The following is a 16589-nucleotide window of genomic DNA, read 5'->3' as shown; positions in this document are numbered from 1 at the left end:
TTTGTCGCTGTTTAACATGTTAGCTTGTAGCATCTGTTAGTTAGCCCCTATTAGCATGTTATTCAAGTGGTTGGGATGTAGCTGCTTTAGCATCACGCTGGTCCATTGGTGTTAGCATCAGTGCAACTGGAGTAGTTTATCTCTCACTAGCGTTTGTTGCTGTTTAACATGTTAGCTTGTAGCATCTGTTAGTTAGCCCCTATTAGCATGTTATTCAAGTGGTTGGGATGTAGCTTCTTTAGCATCACGCTGGTCCATTGGTGTTAGCATCTGTGCAACTGGAGTAGTTTATCTCTCACTAGCGTTTGTCGCTGTTTAACATGTTAGCTTGTAGCATCTGTTAGTTAGCCCCTATTAGCATGTTATTCAAGTGGTTGGGATGTAGCTTCTTTAGCATCACGCTGGTCCATTGGTGTTAGCATCTGTGCAACTGGAGTAGTTTATCTCTCACTAGCGTTTGTCGCTGTTTAACATGTTAGCTTGTAGCATCTGTTAGTTAGCCCCTATTAGCATGTTATTCAAGTGGTTGGGATGTAGCTTCTTTAGCATCACGCTGGTCCATTGGTGTTAGCATGTGTGTTAGCATCCATTCAGAGTCCCAGCATCTGCAGCTTTCAGTCTCCCGTGTCTTCGTTTGTGCTCATTTTGCCCGTTTGAAGCCAAAAGTCTGGATTTATGGTTAAAATGTTAGAAATGCAAACGTAAATACATTCGCTTTAAAAGGTGATCGGCCTCAACTTGAGGAAAAGAACATCGAGTTACTTGGCGCGCTTTGCAAACCAGCTCTCTGGGAGTATACCTTAAATTAATTTGGAGTTGTTGAAACATTTATAAAGGATGCTGTGTGAAGAATCTGCATCTGTGCATTTGAAAACAGCAAAGTGAAACGTTACAGTCGATGGTGAATAAAAATTTAAAAAAAAATCTTCCAGCTGAATTAATTTCAAGTTACACATGGATTGCACGGCTCTATAAACAGTAGCCGCACATACACGCGGGTAGCTCTGCATTTATGATAAATTCAGGAATTATTATTGTAAATATGGCATCAAGTACATTTCCCAATTCCTTTGAATCTTCTTTACTTATTCATGCATTTTTATGCTGTTAAATATTAATATTGCAAGCTCGAGCAACTTCATCAGGAAATACAGTTGTGTATTTTTGCAACATAAATTAATTGGCATGAAATTAAGTACAAAAAAAAAAAAAAAAAGACGTGGGTCGAAGCAGCTCAAGGTTTGGTTTTGACTCAGTGACGGAAACCGGTCGGACCTGTACGTGCACGTGATAAGTAAGACCTGTATGTAGCAGCACCTGCGTGCACGTGAAGATCCAGGCTGCAGACAACTGGTAGCGCTTTGCTTGGCTCTCCAGGACCAGAGAGGCGACACCAGAAACCATCTCCAGACTTTCTTCCTATTTTAAACACACTTTTTTAGTCCCTGAGGATTAGGACACACACACACACACACACACACACACACACACACACACACATTGGAACAGTTGGCATTGCACAGTGTTCTCAAGGGCCTTCAAAAGGTTTATTTCCTCTTGACCCCGGCGTCAAACCCGTGACCTTTTGACGTCCTTTGGGCTGCGGGTTCTCTGTAAAGTTTCTTAATACGGTTTGGTTTTGTTTATTTTACCGTCTTAAAATAAGAACGAATCAGAAAAGGGAGAGGGAAATGAACGTGGGTAAAAACGGCAGCTGTTTCGAGCCATTTTAGGAGGAAAATAGGGATAAAATACCAGATATGATTGAAAGAGTGAGACTCATCCAGGCCGTCTTTGACAAAAATAGCTGTTCGGAGGTTTTAAATCGACATGGAAAACATTCTAGTTTCCATTTTTTGCATGACTGTTTTTTTTTTTTTTTCTATATTTTCCAATACTTTGCACACTACTGTTTTTTTTTTTTTTTTTTTAACTCAAATCATTTTTATAACCGAACTCGCTCGACCGCTCCGTCCACTTTGAATTTCCCCACCGTGTGATCAAATTTTTCTATTTTTTTCCTTTTGTCATATTCAGCAGCAACATGGACGACCTCCTCCCAGGCTAGCAGGAGCTATCGAACCGCTAACGTTCATGTCTAGACGCCCGTCTGAGCCACGGATCCCCTAATTGTTGGCGATCGGGTTCAGTTTGAGACGTCGGAGTCCGGGGGAATAAAAGCAAATAAGGCTATATTTTTATTTTTCAACACAAACTCACCTGTGAATATCGGACAGCCTCGCGACGTAAAGGCTACGTTCCCAAGAACAATCTTGCGGCTTCCCTTCCCAGGTTTCATTTCGTTTGACTGCCATCCCCTAAAGCAGGGGGTATTTTCCAATAAAAGGTTGCATCCAAAGGGCCACGTGTAACGGACACTTTTGGTGTTTGCAGTGTCAAATTCTACCGCAGTCTTATTTGGCTTTTAATTCTTGGACAATTTGTTGTTTTTCCTGAAGGCTAACTTTAGCATACGTAGCTCCGTCTTAGGTGTCAAAATGCCGAAATGCCGCCTCATAACACGGAAGACATACCTTTTTTTTTTTTTTTTTCCTTGAAGCACAAACATGTATTCCCATCTTTCTTCCATCTGCAGATACTTTTCTCTCCCTGGATATTTAGGGATCATTTGTAATTCTCAATTTGTTGAAAGTTGCATCGATGTGGATCCACGGCGATCTAATGGCGGGGAAGGTGCTCGGCATGAATTGTGGGAAATTACGGTCAATGCACGCGTTGGACTTTTATTTCAAGACGTTCTCGCGGGCCGCATAAACCGACACGGCGGGCCACGTTTGGCCCGTGGGCCGTGAGTTTGACACCCGTGGCTTAAACTTTCACATTAGCGGCATTCGGTGAAATTGCGTACCATCAGATGGACACGCACGTCCACTTCCTGTTTGCCTAAACCCCATCGGCGCGTCGTCGGGTCGAGGCGACACTCCGAGCACGCCGTCGAAGGTGTGTGGCCTCCTTCCTGGACGGTAGCGTGCATGATAGATCCAAGGTGGGACGGACAGCGCCGAGCCCGGAGGTTCCCAGTAACAGTGAAGGGGACGGAAAAAAAATGGATAAACACAATTAGGAGACTCGCTGCAAAAATGATCAGGGGAAATGTAATCCAGATGTAGGCGCAGTTAAACCGGGATTAACTCTAAACTCCCAACTGGAACTTTCCTGCAGGTTGAAACAACACGCTGACATCTGGATCCCTTTCTGAATCTTCGATTAATCATCCGACCCCTTAATGAGCGGTATTACACTTTAATGGGCCTTTTTAAGGTATCTCCTTTCTCGGGAGGCGAACGCCGCCCGTCATGGCCGTCGCCGCCGGGAATCGCGCCGCCATCGGTGTCATCGGCTTTGGCCGGAAGGGGTTTTTCAGCTCACTTGAGCAGGAATGGGTGTTTGGAGGAAAAAACCCCGAGGCTTCGCTGGTGGGAAACTGCAAAATAAAATTTAAAAAAAAGAATCCTCCTCACTCGTCCTGCCGCTCTGATGACGGGAGGAAACATGATCGGCCACCGGGCGTCCTGTTTGAAACCTGCATCGGTGGTTTGCACGGTGAGGGGAGATGTCACACACACACACACACACACACACACAGCAGAGACATAGAGCAGACATTTTGCTCTGTTAGTTCACTGGTGTAAACAGACGGAAAAAGCCAAACAATTTAATCCGAGATAAACCCTGAAACCAGCAGTTCATTTGTCTAAACATTATTCTACTGGGAATAAAGTTATCTTGTTTTACAAAGTGAATTTTTTAATGAATTTCTATTTTCTCAAAATGGTCAAAAGAGTCATTTCAAGTTTTTTTTCCAAGTTTCTTTCCAATTTTACCAGAAAAATCCCTTAAATAGTGGCTTTTCTACCCTCAAAATGTCCTCTTTTTCCTGGACACGTCCTCTCTTCTCGTCCTGTCAGGGATGGGGGTATAAATCTTTGTAGTCCAATATTTGTAGTTAACAGTTAAGACAATTTATATTTCATTGTATTTCTTATTCTTCCTCCTTCTTACTTTTATCTATTACTGTTATGTTTTTGCTTGAAACTCTGGCACAACAATTTCCTTTTGGGATAAATAAAGTTGATCTCATTCTCATTCTCTCATAAAGGACAGAAAATGTGAAAAATGCACGGAATAAAATTGACTTTGCACTAAATATTAGAGCAGTTGCCCGAGTACTGTAACTACGGTCCGATGTGCGCGACAAAATTTCAAAAAGATCTGATCATCGGAGAAGATCTGATCATCTCTGCAGCGGAACATGGCTGAAGAAGGAAAGTGTTTGCTTTGTGATCCCTGACATCATTACATTGAAAAGATAGTAAGATAAATAATAATTTAAAAGGGGTTTTCTAATACAGGGGAGGTTTTATGCAGAACGTGATGTCACATGTGAAGGACTTTTCCGGCAGGATTTGAAAAATGGACCCTTTGATGGAATTAAGAGGGATTCGTAATTAGCATTAGTTTATTTTATTTGAAAACTTGCGAAAAAGAGATGTTTTTCATTCATAAACTGACGTTGGAGAACCTTTTAGAACTGCGCTTCGTGTATCTGCTATTAAAGAGCCATTATTTTGTCAGTTTTCTATCCGTAAAGAGGAAGAAACTTTAAAAAAGTTACAGTTATACTACTTGGAATAAACTTGGGAGCATTTCTGCAGTATTTGGAGGCAGAGCCCGGTGTCCTCTTGTTTTATTTTTTTTTTTAGGAAATCTTAATAGGGTCATCCCGGTCCTTGTTGTTCCGCTCGGAGAAAAAATACGACTTCCTTATAAAGACTCGGCGTTCCAAACATGAGCAGAAACATGTTGTAGAACACGAACGCGGCCGCCGTCAAGAGGGAGGTTCAAACAGTCAACCAGTCAAGGTGAAGCTCTCGCCGAAGGCGACGGGGTCATCGCCGTCGCCGTGGCAACCAGCAACACAATGATGCAAGGGGGAGCGTGATGTCAGGAAATAAATCTGTCAACCGAGGCCTCGGGGCGTTTCTGTAACCGGAGGAGGAATTGTCGGGGTTATTTTCTTTTATGGAGTGAGATCTGGCCGGGACGCCGAAACAAAAAGCTGGGGGGAGGAGGAGGAGGAGGGGGGGGGTTATCGCTCAGGATTTATGCTCCCCAAACACACCCGGATTCGGGTCACGGTGCAGGTGGCGGCCGACTCACGCCGCCGTCAAACATCAAGAGACGTTTACGAGGAGCAGATGCGGACGGCGGGTGGATCCCGGAGCGCGGGAAAGTCGCAACAACCTGGTTTCTAAAGGAGAACTTTAAGAATCCAAAAAACCCGCTCGGGTTTGAGGAGAACGGAAACGACAGGCTTGCAGGAGGACTTTTATTTTATAAGAAGAGTCTGAGTTGTCATGTAAAAATTAAAGAAAAAAACAAAACATGTTTCACGCGGACGCCTGGACGGCGGGAGGAGGCTTCCGCGGCGTCCGGGTCGTCACGGCGCGTTCTTCGGTCGCCGCTTCCTGTGCAGGCGCGGCGCGAAAGGACGTACAAGGCAGACTTTAACGCAAACGTGGTGACGTTGTGGATTTCCCGTTTTCCCCGACGGGACGACTCGGAGGTGAATGTCTACTGGTGACGAGGCCGCGGACCGACGGGTGCGGAAGGGAGGGCGTCCGACACGCCGCAGGTGGAAGCCGAACGGGCGAGGAGGCGGAGCTCCGACGCCTCGCGCTTCTACGTGCGACAGCGCCGAAAGCGTCGGGTTCTTCTCCGTTTTCGGGCGTCCTTCACGTCCTCACCTTCAGGATGACGGTGGCCAGGATGAGGAAGAAGGTGTTCCAGCCCAGCGTGACGGCGAAGCCTCGCCAAACCATCATCCTGGACAGACCCCAACCTGCGGGGACGCCGGACCAGTGGCTGAAAAGCCGCGTTGTGTAATAACAACAGTGCTATTATGTAATAACAGTGCTATTATGTAAGAACTCCACAAAATGTAAGACCTCGCAATAATTCGAGGACAACGGCGAGCTGCAAACCCGGGGGATCGACCCACGAGGAGGCCGGCCTCCGAAATCTACCGGATCCCGCGTTTAAGGAGCTCCTCTACAGGTTCGCGCGACGCTTTAAAAACAGATTCCCGTGACGAAGCTGCGGTTTTACCCCAAACAAACCTCACCGAGGACAACAAACCGAGGAGCTCGTCGGTCCATCGGCGGCGGATTGTAAGCGAACGCAGGAACGGAACGGGGACGGGAGGAGGGTTTGGTTACGTAACGTAGGTGAGAACGATTTTGGTTTTGATAAAAGTAAAGGAGTTTTGTCCCGCAGCTCAAACTGTTATTACGTAACCCGATTAGAAAACAGCGGAGCCGTTGCATAAGGAGGCTAAACGCTGGTGCTCGCCGTCAAGTGATTACATAACGTACCGCTTTTATTTTGAAAGCCGCAACTCGTGTGTTTCATTTCCTGTCCTGGACCTTTGCGTTGAATATTACACCACTTGCTTCTCTTCATCTGTTAGCTGTGCCTCCTCCTCCTCCTCCTCCGTTGTCCTCCGTTCTTCCGTGTTTCTTCCCCGGCTTCATAAATCCACCAGAGGTCAAATGATATACGATTAAAATCGTCTCGGATGAAAAAAAGCGGCACAAAGTAGCCAAAAGCGGCCATGAAGTAGCCATGGAGCTAAAGGGGGGGGGGGGTCTGGTTTGCACGTAACCACGACAACAGAAATAAGAAATAACCATGAGAGGAAATGTTCAAGCTGGTTCCTCGAGCTCGTGCAGCAGGTGGCAGGTGATGATCCTCCGGTTGTTCCCGCTCAAGATAGTTTGCTTCGCTCGCACAGATGGAACCAAAAGAGATCCAAACAGAATGGTGACTGAGAACATTCACGTGCTCTGCTGGTTGACAATGTGGACAGAGGAGGCCAAAGGAGCCTCGCTGAACCTCCTGCGGGTTTGGAGAAAGCAGCTGACAGGGTGCCAAGATAGGAGCTGCGGTTGTATGTGGAGTGGCGCAGGACATGTATGCTTGCTGTGAGACAGTTGGAGGCATGGAGGGGTTCAGGGCTCAGCTCTGAGCACCTTCTTGTTTGCGGTGGGGATGAACAAGCTGCTGGAGGAGCTTTGACAGGAACCTCCGTGGATTTTGTTCGCAGGTGACATTGTGATCTGTTGTGAGAGCTGGGAGCAGGTGGAGGAACATCTAGAGGGCTGGAGGTAAGGATGCGTGTGAATGGGAGGGACCAGACTGGAACGGTGAGGCTACCGGGAGCGGGGATGGAGAAGGTGGAGGAGTTTCAGCACTGGGTGGTCAACAGTTCAGCGCAATGGAGAGGGTGGAGAAGAGGTGGAGGAACGTCTCTCTGGGAGTGAGGATGTTGGAGAGGATCGGGAAGTTAGATGTTCACATGTTAGATGTTCTGGAGATACAGTCACACTGAGATGGTTTGGACATGGACAGAGGAGGGATGGAGAAGAGCTAGGTAGAAGGATGCTGATGTTGGAACTGTTAGCCAGGAGGTCTATGGATGGAGGAGAGGAGGACGGGAAGTCAGTTGGTGTCCGAGGAGAGGGTTAGATGGAGGCAGATGATTGGCTGTGGTCCCTGAAGGGAGCAGCCCGAAGGAGAAGACGACCAAGAGCAAGAAAACCATCTTCTTTTCCTCCTGAACCCCATCGACTCTTCTTTTCCTGGATGTCGCTCGGTGAAAAATGCACCTGCCTTCCTTGGGATGAAGAGCTCAGCGGCGGCGTCTCGCCATCGCCTTGTTTCCTTAATGCTCCGCGTGAAAACGAGCCTCATCAATATTCTAAAACCGGTATCGCGTTAGTGACGCCACACACACACACACACACACACACACACACACCGATCCCTCAAATTTCCACAAATTGAGTCCCGTCCCCGCCGTTTTGGGGCCTCTCGTCTACCGGGTTTTCTCCGCCTCCTTCCTTCACGGGTGTCGCGTAACACGGCGGCAACACGGGGCCCGTCGCCGGCTGATCAATGATTCAGAAGCTGGTGGCTGTTACGCAATGTATGCGTGTGTGTGTGTGTGTGTGTGTGTGTGTTACCTCTGTACATGATGCAGCGCAGGGCCTCGGCGGCGTAGGTCTGAGGCAGGGCCAGGCTGAGGTAGCGCAGAGGGTACGGGATACACTCCACCGGCCAGATGATCCCTGCGGGGACCATCAGACGGATGACGTTAAAGAGAGAACCCAGAAGGAACCTGGAGAACGTGCTCTCAACCCCATTCTCCAGAAGGTCCGATCTCACAGGACCTCCATCTGAGGACTCAAGATGAACGGAGCGCTGGAGGATCCGGAGTCCTCCGGGCTCCCGGAGAAGCGGGTCAAGGTTCCCGAACCGACCCGTGGACGTTTGGTAACATCACGTAACCCACCGCTGATGATGAGGTTGGGGTAGAAGATGCCCAGGGCCGCCTGGTTGGCGTTCTGCTCGTCGTCGATGGCGGACGAGATGACCAGACCGAAGGAGATGCCGGTGACGCCCTGCAGCACGATGAGAACCACCACCAGCACCAGGGAGCCTTCGTTCGGCATCTGCACACACACACACAAACAGTCCGTGTTAATGCTAAGCTACACCAGACAGTGTGTATGTGTATGTGTATGTGTGTGTGTGTGTGTGTGTGTGGTCCCAATGTTAATGCAAAACTCCAGCGAGTGTGAGACCGGGTGAGAAGGTTCCTGGACGTCGGTCCTCACTTTAAGAAGATGGGACCGCTTTTTTTTTTTGCAGGAGAAATAAAAACGTGTGAAAACACACGTCGTCCAGCTGACAGAAAAGTAGATCCAGGTGAAGACCTGACTCAGACCTGCAGGAACCAGTGTGTGTGTGTGTGTGTGTGTGCCAACGCACTTGTCCTGAGTGTGTTAAGACATGATCCGTCTCCCCTGACAACATGCAAAAATAGACCTGCACTGAGAGGCCACATGACCACTCGGTTGCCACAGCAATCCCGGGCTGTTGTCGTGGCGATGCGAGCGCTCCCTTGGATACGGCCAACGCAGGAAGTGATTTATGGAGCGGTGGTCTCGTTGGACTTCAGCACTTTAATTAACACACACATGCACACGCTCGCGGGCTTACGTGCACACACCCTGTCAGCACACACTCGTAAAAGCAAGGATCCAATATCCACACACACACACACACACACACACACACACACTTATTTGTCCTGCCAGTTGAAGTGCCTTCACATTGTATTGATTTCATGCACGCGGATTGGAAATCAATGGAGAACGGCGTTTTAGTCGGTTCCGTGATCTCACCGGCTGCAAACATTCACGCAAGCGCGCCCACACACACACACACACACACACACACACACACACACAGGAGGAATAAGTTGTATTTCCCATTAACCGCAGATGAGATGAAAACTAATTGTATAATGAATCCCGATCCGAGAGGGTTGAGGTGCGTCTCAAGGTCGGAGGCGGCCTTTTGTTTCTGGCGTCAAGTCCAAACTGTTACTTGGGCATGTGTTGTGTCATCAACCCTGACACACACACACACAGACACACACACACAGACACAAATAAATTCAGCTTTTGCTAGTATTCCTTCCGGGACCCGCTGCTCGTTCTATCATTGCCTTGCGGTTTGTTTGTTTTCTGTCCTGTCGCCCCGAAAGTATTTTAATGTGTTTAGTCTGGTGGTGTGTTTGTTGTGGTAGCCGTCTGTTACTGGGCTGCCGAACCTTGAAAACCAGCAGGATGAAGAGGAGCAGCAGGATGATCTGGACGCTGATGACGAACAGCTGAGAGAAGAGGTGGGCCAGCATCATCTCCGGGGAGCTCACACCTGAGACAGAGAGGGGGAAGGTTACGATCTCGCAGCCTGAGCTGCGGGGGAGAGTCAAAACAAACGAACCGGCCGTGATTATTGATCATTTAAAGGGCATTGAAATGACTGCGGGATCAATACGGTTCATGGTGGTAAGTGAGTGTATGGCGCCCTCTGCTGGCCACATATGGAATTGCACCCATTGGTAATACAGTGGCTGGGGCAACTTTTATTCAATTATTCTTATTTTAGGGGGTTGTAGGGGCGCGTAAAAGCACCGATCCATACTTTACAGGCTACGACATTTTCTGCAGGTCATCTTATTGCAAGACCAGTGTTTCTCTAACCTTTCGTGCAACGGCACATATTCTACATTCGAAAAATCACACGGCACACCGTCAAAAACCGTAGTCTCAATATCTCCGACCCTGTTCGGCCGAACACAAAGCTCATGTTCTTGCAGGAAATGATCTAACTTTCATTGCATTGACCACTACTTGGGGGAATCAATAAAGTTTTCTGATTCAGCAGCAGGTGGATACACAGGTTTACCCACTTGCATCTAGTGCAAAGGTCAGGAACCTTTTTGACTGGGAGAGCCATAAAAGCCAAACAATTCGAAATATATTTCATGGCGAGCCATATTGTATTTTTAACGTATAATAAATTAAATATGTCTTACTTTTAATGCGACCTCGAACTGCCGCTTTATATTTGACTGTTTCATTGATGCATGTTAGACATATCGCAGATCCAAATGTAAATTCCTCCGTCCACGCAACCCGGAATGGACGGTAATTGTCGTCTTTTTTTCTTTTCGCCATCTTTTCCGTCACAAGGGTTGAAACGGATAAACTAGTTGGAGGTTCAAAGCGGATGAACTAATTAGCTATCTAATGAAAATAATTTCTTCACCTTTACGATGACCCCGACGCGCTCAGAAGCCATCGGTCGCCGACCCGACCGACGGGGCCGAATTTCTGTGTACTTTAAAATGACACAGTATTATAAAGAAATATCACAAGTTACCGTATTTTCCGCACTATAAGGCGCACCTAAAAGCCTGTAATCTTCTCAAATACCGACAGTGCGCCTTATAACCCAGTGCGCCTTATATATGGATCAATATTGATCTAGGCAACAGCGCTAGCTAGCGCTATGAGCATCAATGAATTTAGAGGCGGTCCTTCTCATTTTATGAAACGCTTTGAACTGTGACAAATGGAGCTGGAAAAACATTTTTTTCAATGTTTTGGGAGTGTTTTGGGAGTGAATGGAGTTGTCAGAACGTTGGTTTGTATTCTATTAATAAAGTTTGACTGACTTATCTGACTGTTTTGTTGACATTCCCTTTAGCGCAGCTCCATTTGGTGGATGCGTAACGCAACCCCAGCCACAACTGAAGCTTTTATTCTATGCGGCTTATAATACAGTGCGCCTTATATGTTAAATTGTTTTTAAAATAGGCCATTCATGGAAGGCGCGCCTTATAATCCAGTGCGCCTTATAGTGCGGAAAATACGGTATATTAAAATAAGTTCCAAACTGTTTTTTTTTTTCAACTCAAAACTGCCATCACCGGCTCATTAAGCCATGAATTCCCGACAGCTGATCGAATGGAAAAGCATTTAATTGTTCTGCCTGTCACCGCTTGCTGTTCACACAGATAGATCTACATTATTTGCATTGAGTTTATCGTTTTCGGACCAATCAAAAGCAGGCAATTTTTCCACGGCGCACCTGATGATCTCTTGACTTCCATCAAATCGTGACCTCTCACCTGCCACCCAGCACCTGTCCAGAAGCCCCTCTTTCCTCTCCAGGACGAAGGAGAGGGCCGTCAAACCCACCGCCAGGTAGAAAGTGATGCTGAGAGAAAAAAAACGAGGTTAAACATGTGTATTTTTTTTTAACCATTTGTGCACTTTTCTACCCCGCGACGCTGAATTTCCCCATCTAGTCTTCTGAGCTCTGCCATTTCTGACCTGAGCACGGCGCCAGGCGTCACAAATGTGGTGAAGTCTTTGTTTTCGCTGCCGTAAATTGGCTCCTCGAACTGGAAGAAGACGAGCAGAGAAAAGCTGAATGTTTTCAATTTTCCTCCGGATATCTTCATGAAGATGGGCGTATTTTAATCTCCGCTTCACCTTGATGGGTAGCGCGGCCATGTAGGACATGTGACCCAGCTTATTCTCCACGAAAGCCTGAGGAGGGGAAAAAAAAAAGTTTTTTTATGTCACTAGGCAGATTCAATCAAATTCCGCACATATAAAAAGAATTGTGATTAACGTGTGAGTTGATGTGAACCTGAAGGGAGAAAATATAATCATTAAAAGTGTGTCATTTGTGTGTTTTCACGAATGTAAACGACGTTTTACCTCGAACGCCTCGAGCAGCTTCTTCTGCAGCATGAAGGCGATCTGTCGATCTGAAATCCAGAAATAAACCATTTAACGCAGATTTTGTGACGCCGATTCACTGGCGGGAGCTTCAGATTTAAAATCGTTTTTCCGGCTAATGAAAGCTCACTTGTCAGGTCCAGCCAGACGTGCGCGGAGCCGCCGTCCACCACGTCCTTGGACACCTGGCGCTGGATCATCCTGCAGACACCAGACACCTCAGTCTGAAATTAACCCAAGCTGCCGCTTTATCATTAAAAGCAAACATCTACGTGCTGACATTCACGAGAATCCCGACATTCACGACGCCCTTGTCTTAATCCCGGATTGACGACAGGATTTTAAATTTAGGAGGGAGCCCCGCCTGCAGAAGGAAGGTTGATTCAAACCTGCCTCGCCAAATATAAACCCGCAAAATCCAAACACCTTTTGTTGTGCCGGGGAAAGCAGGTCACATGGACAAGGCGTGCTTGGTTAGCATCTGTGTGTGTGTGTGTGTGTGTCAGACAAGGCCGACAGGCTTTTCTACTCCGTGACAGACAAACAAACTCTGGTTCAGCCGCTGACCTTCGACCTCCTGCGCCGTCTCACCCTCTCGCGGTGCGACTGTTGCAGGAATGAGGTGGTTTAGAGCGGCGAGGTCTGGGGAGGTTGGTGTTCCGGTGAAAGCGGCCGTGACCAACGTCCGGGTCGCGGACCCGTACCGGTCCGTGGATCAATTGGTACCGGCCCGCCCAAGAAATAGTTTAATTATTTCCGTTGGATTTATTATCTCGGTTATGTCTCTTGAGCGCCAAAATTGAACCCACAAGCTAGCAAAATGAGTAAAAAAAAAAAAAAAAAAAGGGGAAAGGCCCAGTGAAGAGACAGAAGAAGAGCCTACAACTTCCAAATAAAAGAAAGTTTTTAACAGACAATACCAGGAGTTTTACTTGAAATATGGATTTATACGGCGACCGGCTTTCTAATGAGGCCTTCAAAATACTCATCTTATTTTGTTTGGCTCAATGTTACGTGTTAAGTATACGGTAGATTCACGTTTATTATCATATTTTCAGTACAAACCATCTACGTGTCCCGTTAAAGAACACCAGGTATGCAAATGTTCCCTTTTAGATTCTTGTCGAAACCTTCGTTTTTTTGGCAACTGGACTTGAATTTCTTCGCTTGAGGACGTTTCCCCGCTCGTCCCTTTAAGTTCTTCAGTTTCTGAATCCAACAGCCAGGGTTTCGGACGGGTCTAGGTTACGGTGGCTTGTTGCGTAAATCGGCAGAAACTCGGCCTAAGGGGTTCGTTATGCTAATGGTTCGTTCGCTGGAACAAAAGAGCAACTTGTGAAATGTGAAAAGCTAAAGCTAAACAAAAGAGTGAAACCTGATGGATCACATGGATGTTTCCGGTGGGCCGGTTTAGGCGTTGGGTCTTTCCTGGTTCTTTTGACAGTGCAGAAGGTCCCGGTTCACATTCCAGTCCAGGTAATCCAACAAAGTTGCTCTTTTGTTCCAACGAACAACATTCCCATTAGCATAACAACCCCCTCAGACCGAGTTTCTGCCAATTTACACAACAAGCCATCGTAATCTAGACCCGCCCCAAACCCTGGCAGTTATATTGCGCTCTGAATTAGCAATACAACAAAACCATCACTCTTCCGATCAGCACCATGTCCATAAATCTTTTTTGGTCTTCCTCTAGACCAGGGGGGTCAAACTCATTTTCCCCAATGGCCATAACAGCATCATAGTTGCCCTCAAAGGGCCACATCTAACAGTACCAATGTCACTAAATGTTATTATTCCTGGATATTAAATAATTCAAATCCAATACATTACCTATGCACTCCCATCTTTCTTGAAAAAGCCTTCCATCTGTATCACCTTTTCTTTTTTTGGACATTTAGGGATCATTTGTTGAAAACGGCGTTAATGTGGATACACCGCGATCTAATGGCGGGATGCCGTCACTTCGCGGGAAACGTGATCAGCATGAATTGTGGGAAATGTAGTTTATGGTCATTGCAAGCGTTTGACTTTTATTTTAAGATGTTCTCGCGGGCCACAGAAAATAATGTGGTGGGACAAATTTGGCCCGCGGGCCGTGAGTTTGACAGATGTGGCCGTGACTTCCTGCCCAATTTACCAATATATTCACTATCCCGCCTCTGCACATGACGCAACCATTTCAGTCTGGCTTCTATGACCTTCTCTCCAGGACATCTGGATAAGTAATACAAGTTGGCGTTATGTTAGCGTTCAACTTTGACATTAAACTCACCTTCTGTCATTCACAAACACAAATAAACCAACGAAACCAGGTGAAGAAAGGTGAAAAACCCAACTAGCCTCTGATGGGCTAAAAGGGAAAAACAAAAATCGCCGCTACCGCATCGTCAACAGGTGTGATGCGTTGGAAAAACTGTGGTGGGAATGCATATGTAACATTTTGGACTTGAATGAGTTATAAATTCAGAGTTACTTAACATTAAGGAGTAGTTACATTTATACTGTTACCGTTACATGTGGCCCTTTGAGAGCTGATGTTGCCCTGGATCAGGGGTGGGCAATTATTTTGACTGGCGGGCCACATTTCTTATTTAATTTTTATGCACGGGCCGACTAGGTAAAATAGTAAAATAAACAAAGAAAATGGTATTTTAAATATTTACATTTTTTGCCATTTAGTGTCAACTTTTAAAATAATTAATGATCATATAAATGTACAAAATGAACAAAATTGAAAAAAAAAGATAAAAAAAAGGATAAAAAATATTTAATTTCTAAATTCAATATTGATTGAAAATACTTATTCAAGTAGTCAAAGAAAATAGTTTGGTGGGCCACATTTCTTATTTAATTTTTATGCACGGGCCAACTATGTATCATGTAAAATAAACATAATGAAAATTGCAATTTAAATTTTTACATTTTTGGCATTTAATTTCAACTTTTAAAATCATTAATGATCACATAAATATCCAAAATGTACCAAAATTAGAGAAAAGGAAAAAAAAAATTGAATTTCTAAATTCAATATTGATTGAAAATACTTAAAATATTTAAAATAAATTAAAATAAATGTAAAATAATCAAAATATTCAAAGAAAATAGTTTGGCGGGCCATAAAACGCCCAGGTCTGCCCTTGATGATCTATGAGGATTTAACAATGAACACCAACCGAACCGTATGATTAAATACACGGAAACAATGTGAGATTTCTGACGGTTGCTTTTTTGGACTCGGTTTCTCCTCATTGGGGCTCGGGGACGGACGGACGGAGAAGTTATTCAGTCATTCATCATCGACCGCGTCCGGAAAAGGTCAAATCATGGCCGGCGCCAATCGCCTCCCGTCTCCCCCGCCCACCTTTTGGTCAGGTAGCTGGTGAAGTTCTTGCCGAAGCCGATGACGCCCCAGTACTGTCCGTCGTGGACGCCGCTGAAAGCCTCGGCGTGGGACAGCGGCACCTGCAGAGGGAGTTAGAGGAACGTTCATGACAGGATGAACGGCAGATGTGCATGTCTGGCTCTTCATCATCCACACTGAGATGCATTCATTCATTCATTCTTTCATTATCTATCCTGCACTCCAGGCCGCTGGAACCTCGTGCAACCGTTCGCCCTCTCGTTCACATCTCATGCAGACGTTCACACACTTATTCACATATTGTAGGGATACAACTAAGTAACCGTTCGCTTTCTCATTCACTCGTCATGCGAAGACATAAAACAGTTCGCTCTCTCACTTGCATGTTATTTAGGAACATACAATGATTCACTCTCTCATTCATGGCTTTTAGAGATATACAACCATTCATCCTCTCATTTTCCCTCATATGAAATATAACATTCATTCATTCATTCATTCACATGTTAAAGACATACAAACATTCACCCTCTCATTTCCCCATATAGACATATAACCGTGCACTTATTCATTCGTGTCATATAGCGACATACACACATTCACCCTCTCATTTCCCCATATAGACATATAACCGTGCACTCATTCATTCTCATGTCATATAGCGACATACACATATTCACCCTCTCATTTCCCCTCTTATAGATAAATATAACATTCACATGTTATATAGAGGCGTGTAAGACATTCACCCTCTCATTCACATGTCATTTAGCCACAAACAACCACTCACCCTCTCATGTTCCCTCATATAGACATATAACATTCATAACATTCACTCATTCACATGTTATATAAAGACATACAAACATTCACCCTCTCATTTCCCCCCCATATAGACATATAACATTCACTTATTCATTCATGTCATATAGCGACATAAACATTAACCCTCTCATTTCCCCTCATATAGAGACATAAAACTGTTCACCCTCTCACGCGCAGCTCCTACAAACGCATATTCACACTTCATGTAGAGGGTT

The 16589-nt window shown here is 45.7% G+C and overlaps 1 protein-coding gene across 8 annotated transcripts in view; it reads right to left on the bottom strand.

Annotated features, from left to right (window-relative positions):
• Positions 1-1013: 1013 nt before the first annotated feature.
• Positions 1014-16589, bottom strand: part of abch1 (ATP-binding cassette, sub-family H, member 1) — a 34491-nt gene continuing 18915 nt past the window's right edge. For 6 of the 8 annotated variants that reach the window (XM_086173886.1, XM_086173939.1, XM_086173903.1 and 3 more), the window contains 11 exons: positions 15550-15650; positions 12316-12386; positions 12165-12214; positions 11934-11990; positions 11772-11842; positions 11567-11655; positions 9701-9804; positions 8375-8534; positions 8046-8150; positions 5769-5863; positions 1014-2977 (listed from right to left, as the gene is read on the bottom strand). In XM_086173886.1, the coding sequence (XP_086030012.1) occupies positions 2843-2977; positions 5769-5863; positions 8046-8150; positions 8375-8534; positions 9701-9804; positions 11567-11655; positions 11772-11842; positions 11934-11990; positions 12165-12214; positions 12316-12386; positions 15550-15650 (1038 nt within the window). In that variant the 3' untranslated portion in view covers positions 1014-2842. Of the gene's footprint in view, positions 2978-3408; positions 3545-5336; positions 5864-8045; positions 8151-8374; positions 8535-9700; positions 9805-11566; positions 11656-11771; positions 11843-11933; positions 11991-12164; positions 12215-12315; positions 12387-15549; positions 15651-16589 lie in introns of those variants that run through there. The other 2 variants (XM_086173921.1, XM_086173929.1) reach the window with 2 other exon arrangements.

Source organism: Fistularia commersonii, chromosome 2 (assembly GCF_037954325.1).
Source record: "Fistularia commersonii isolate RoL2024-O1a breed Wild chromosome 2, RoL_Fcom_v1.0, whole genome shotgun sequence".
Classification (NCBI taxonomy): Eukaryota; Metazoa; Chordata; class Actinopteri; order Syngnathiformes; family Fistulariidae; genus Fistularia; species Fistularia commersonii.
This window is presented reverse-complemented; position numbering and strand designations above follow the sequence as displayed.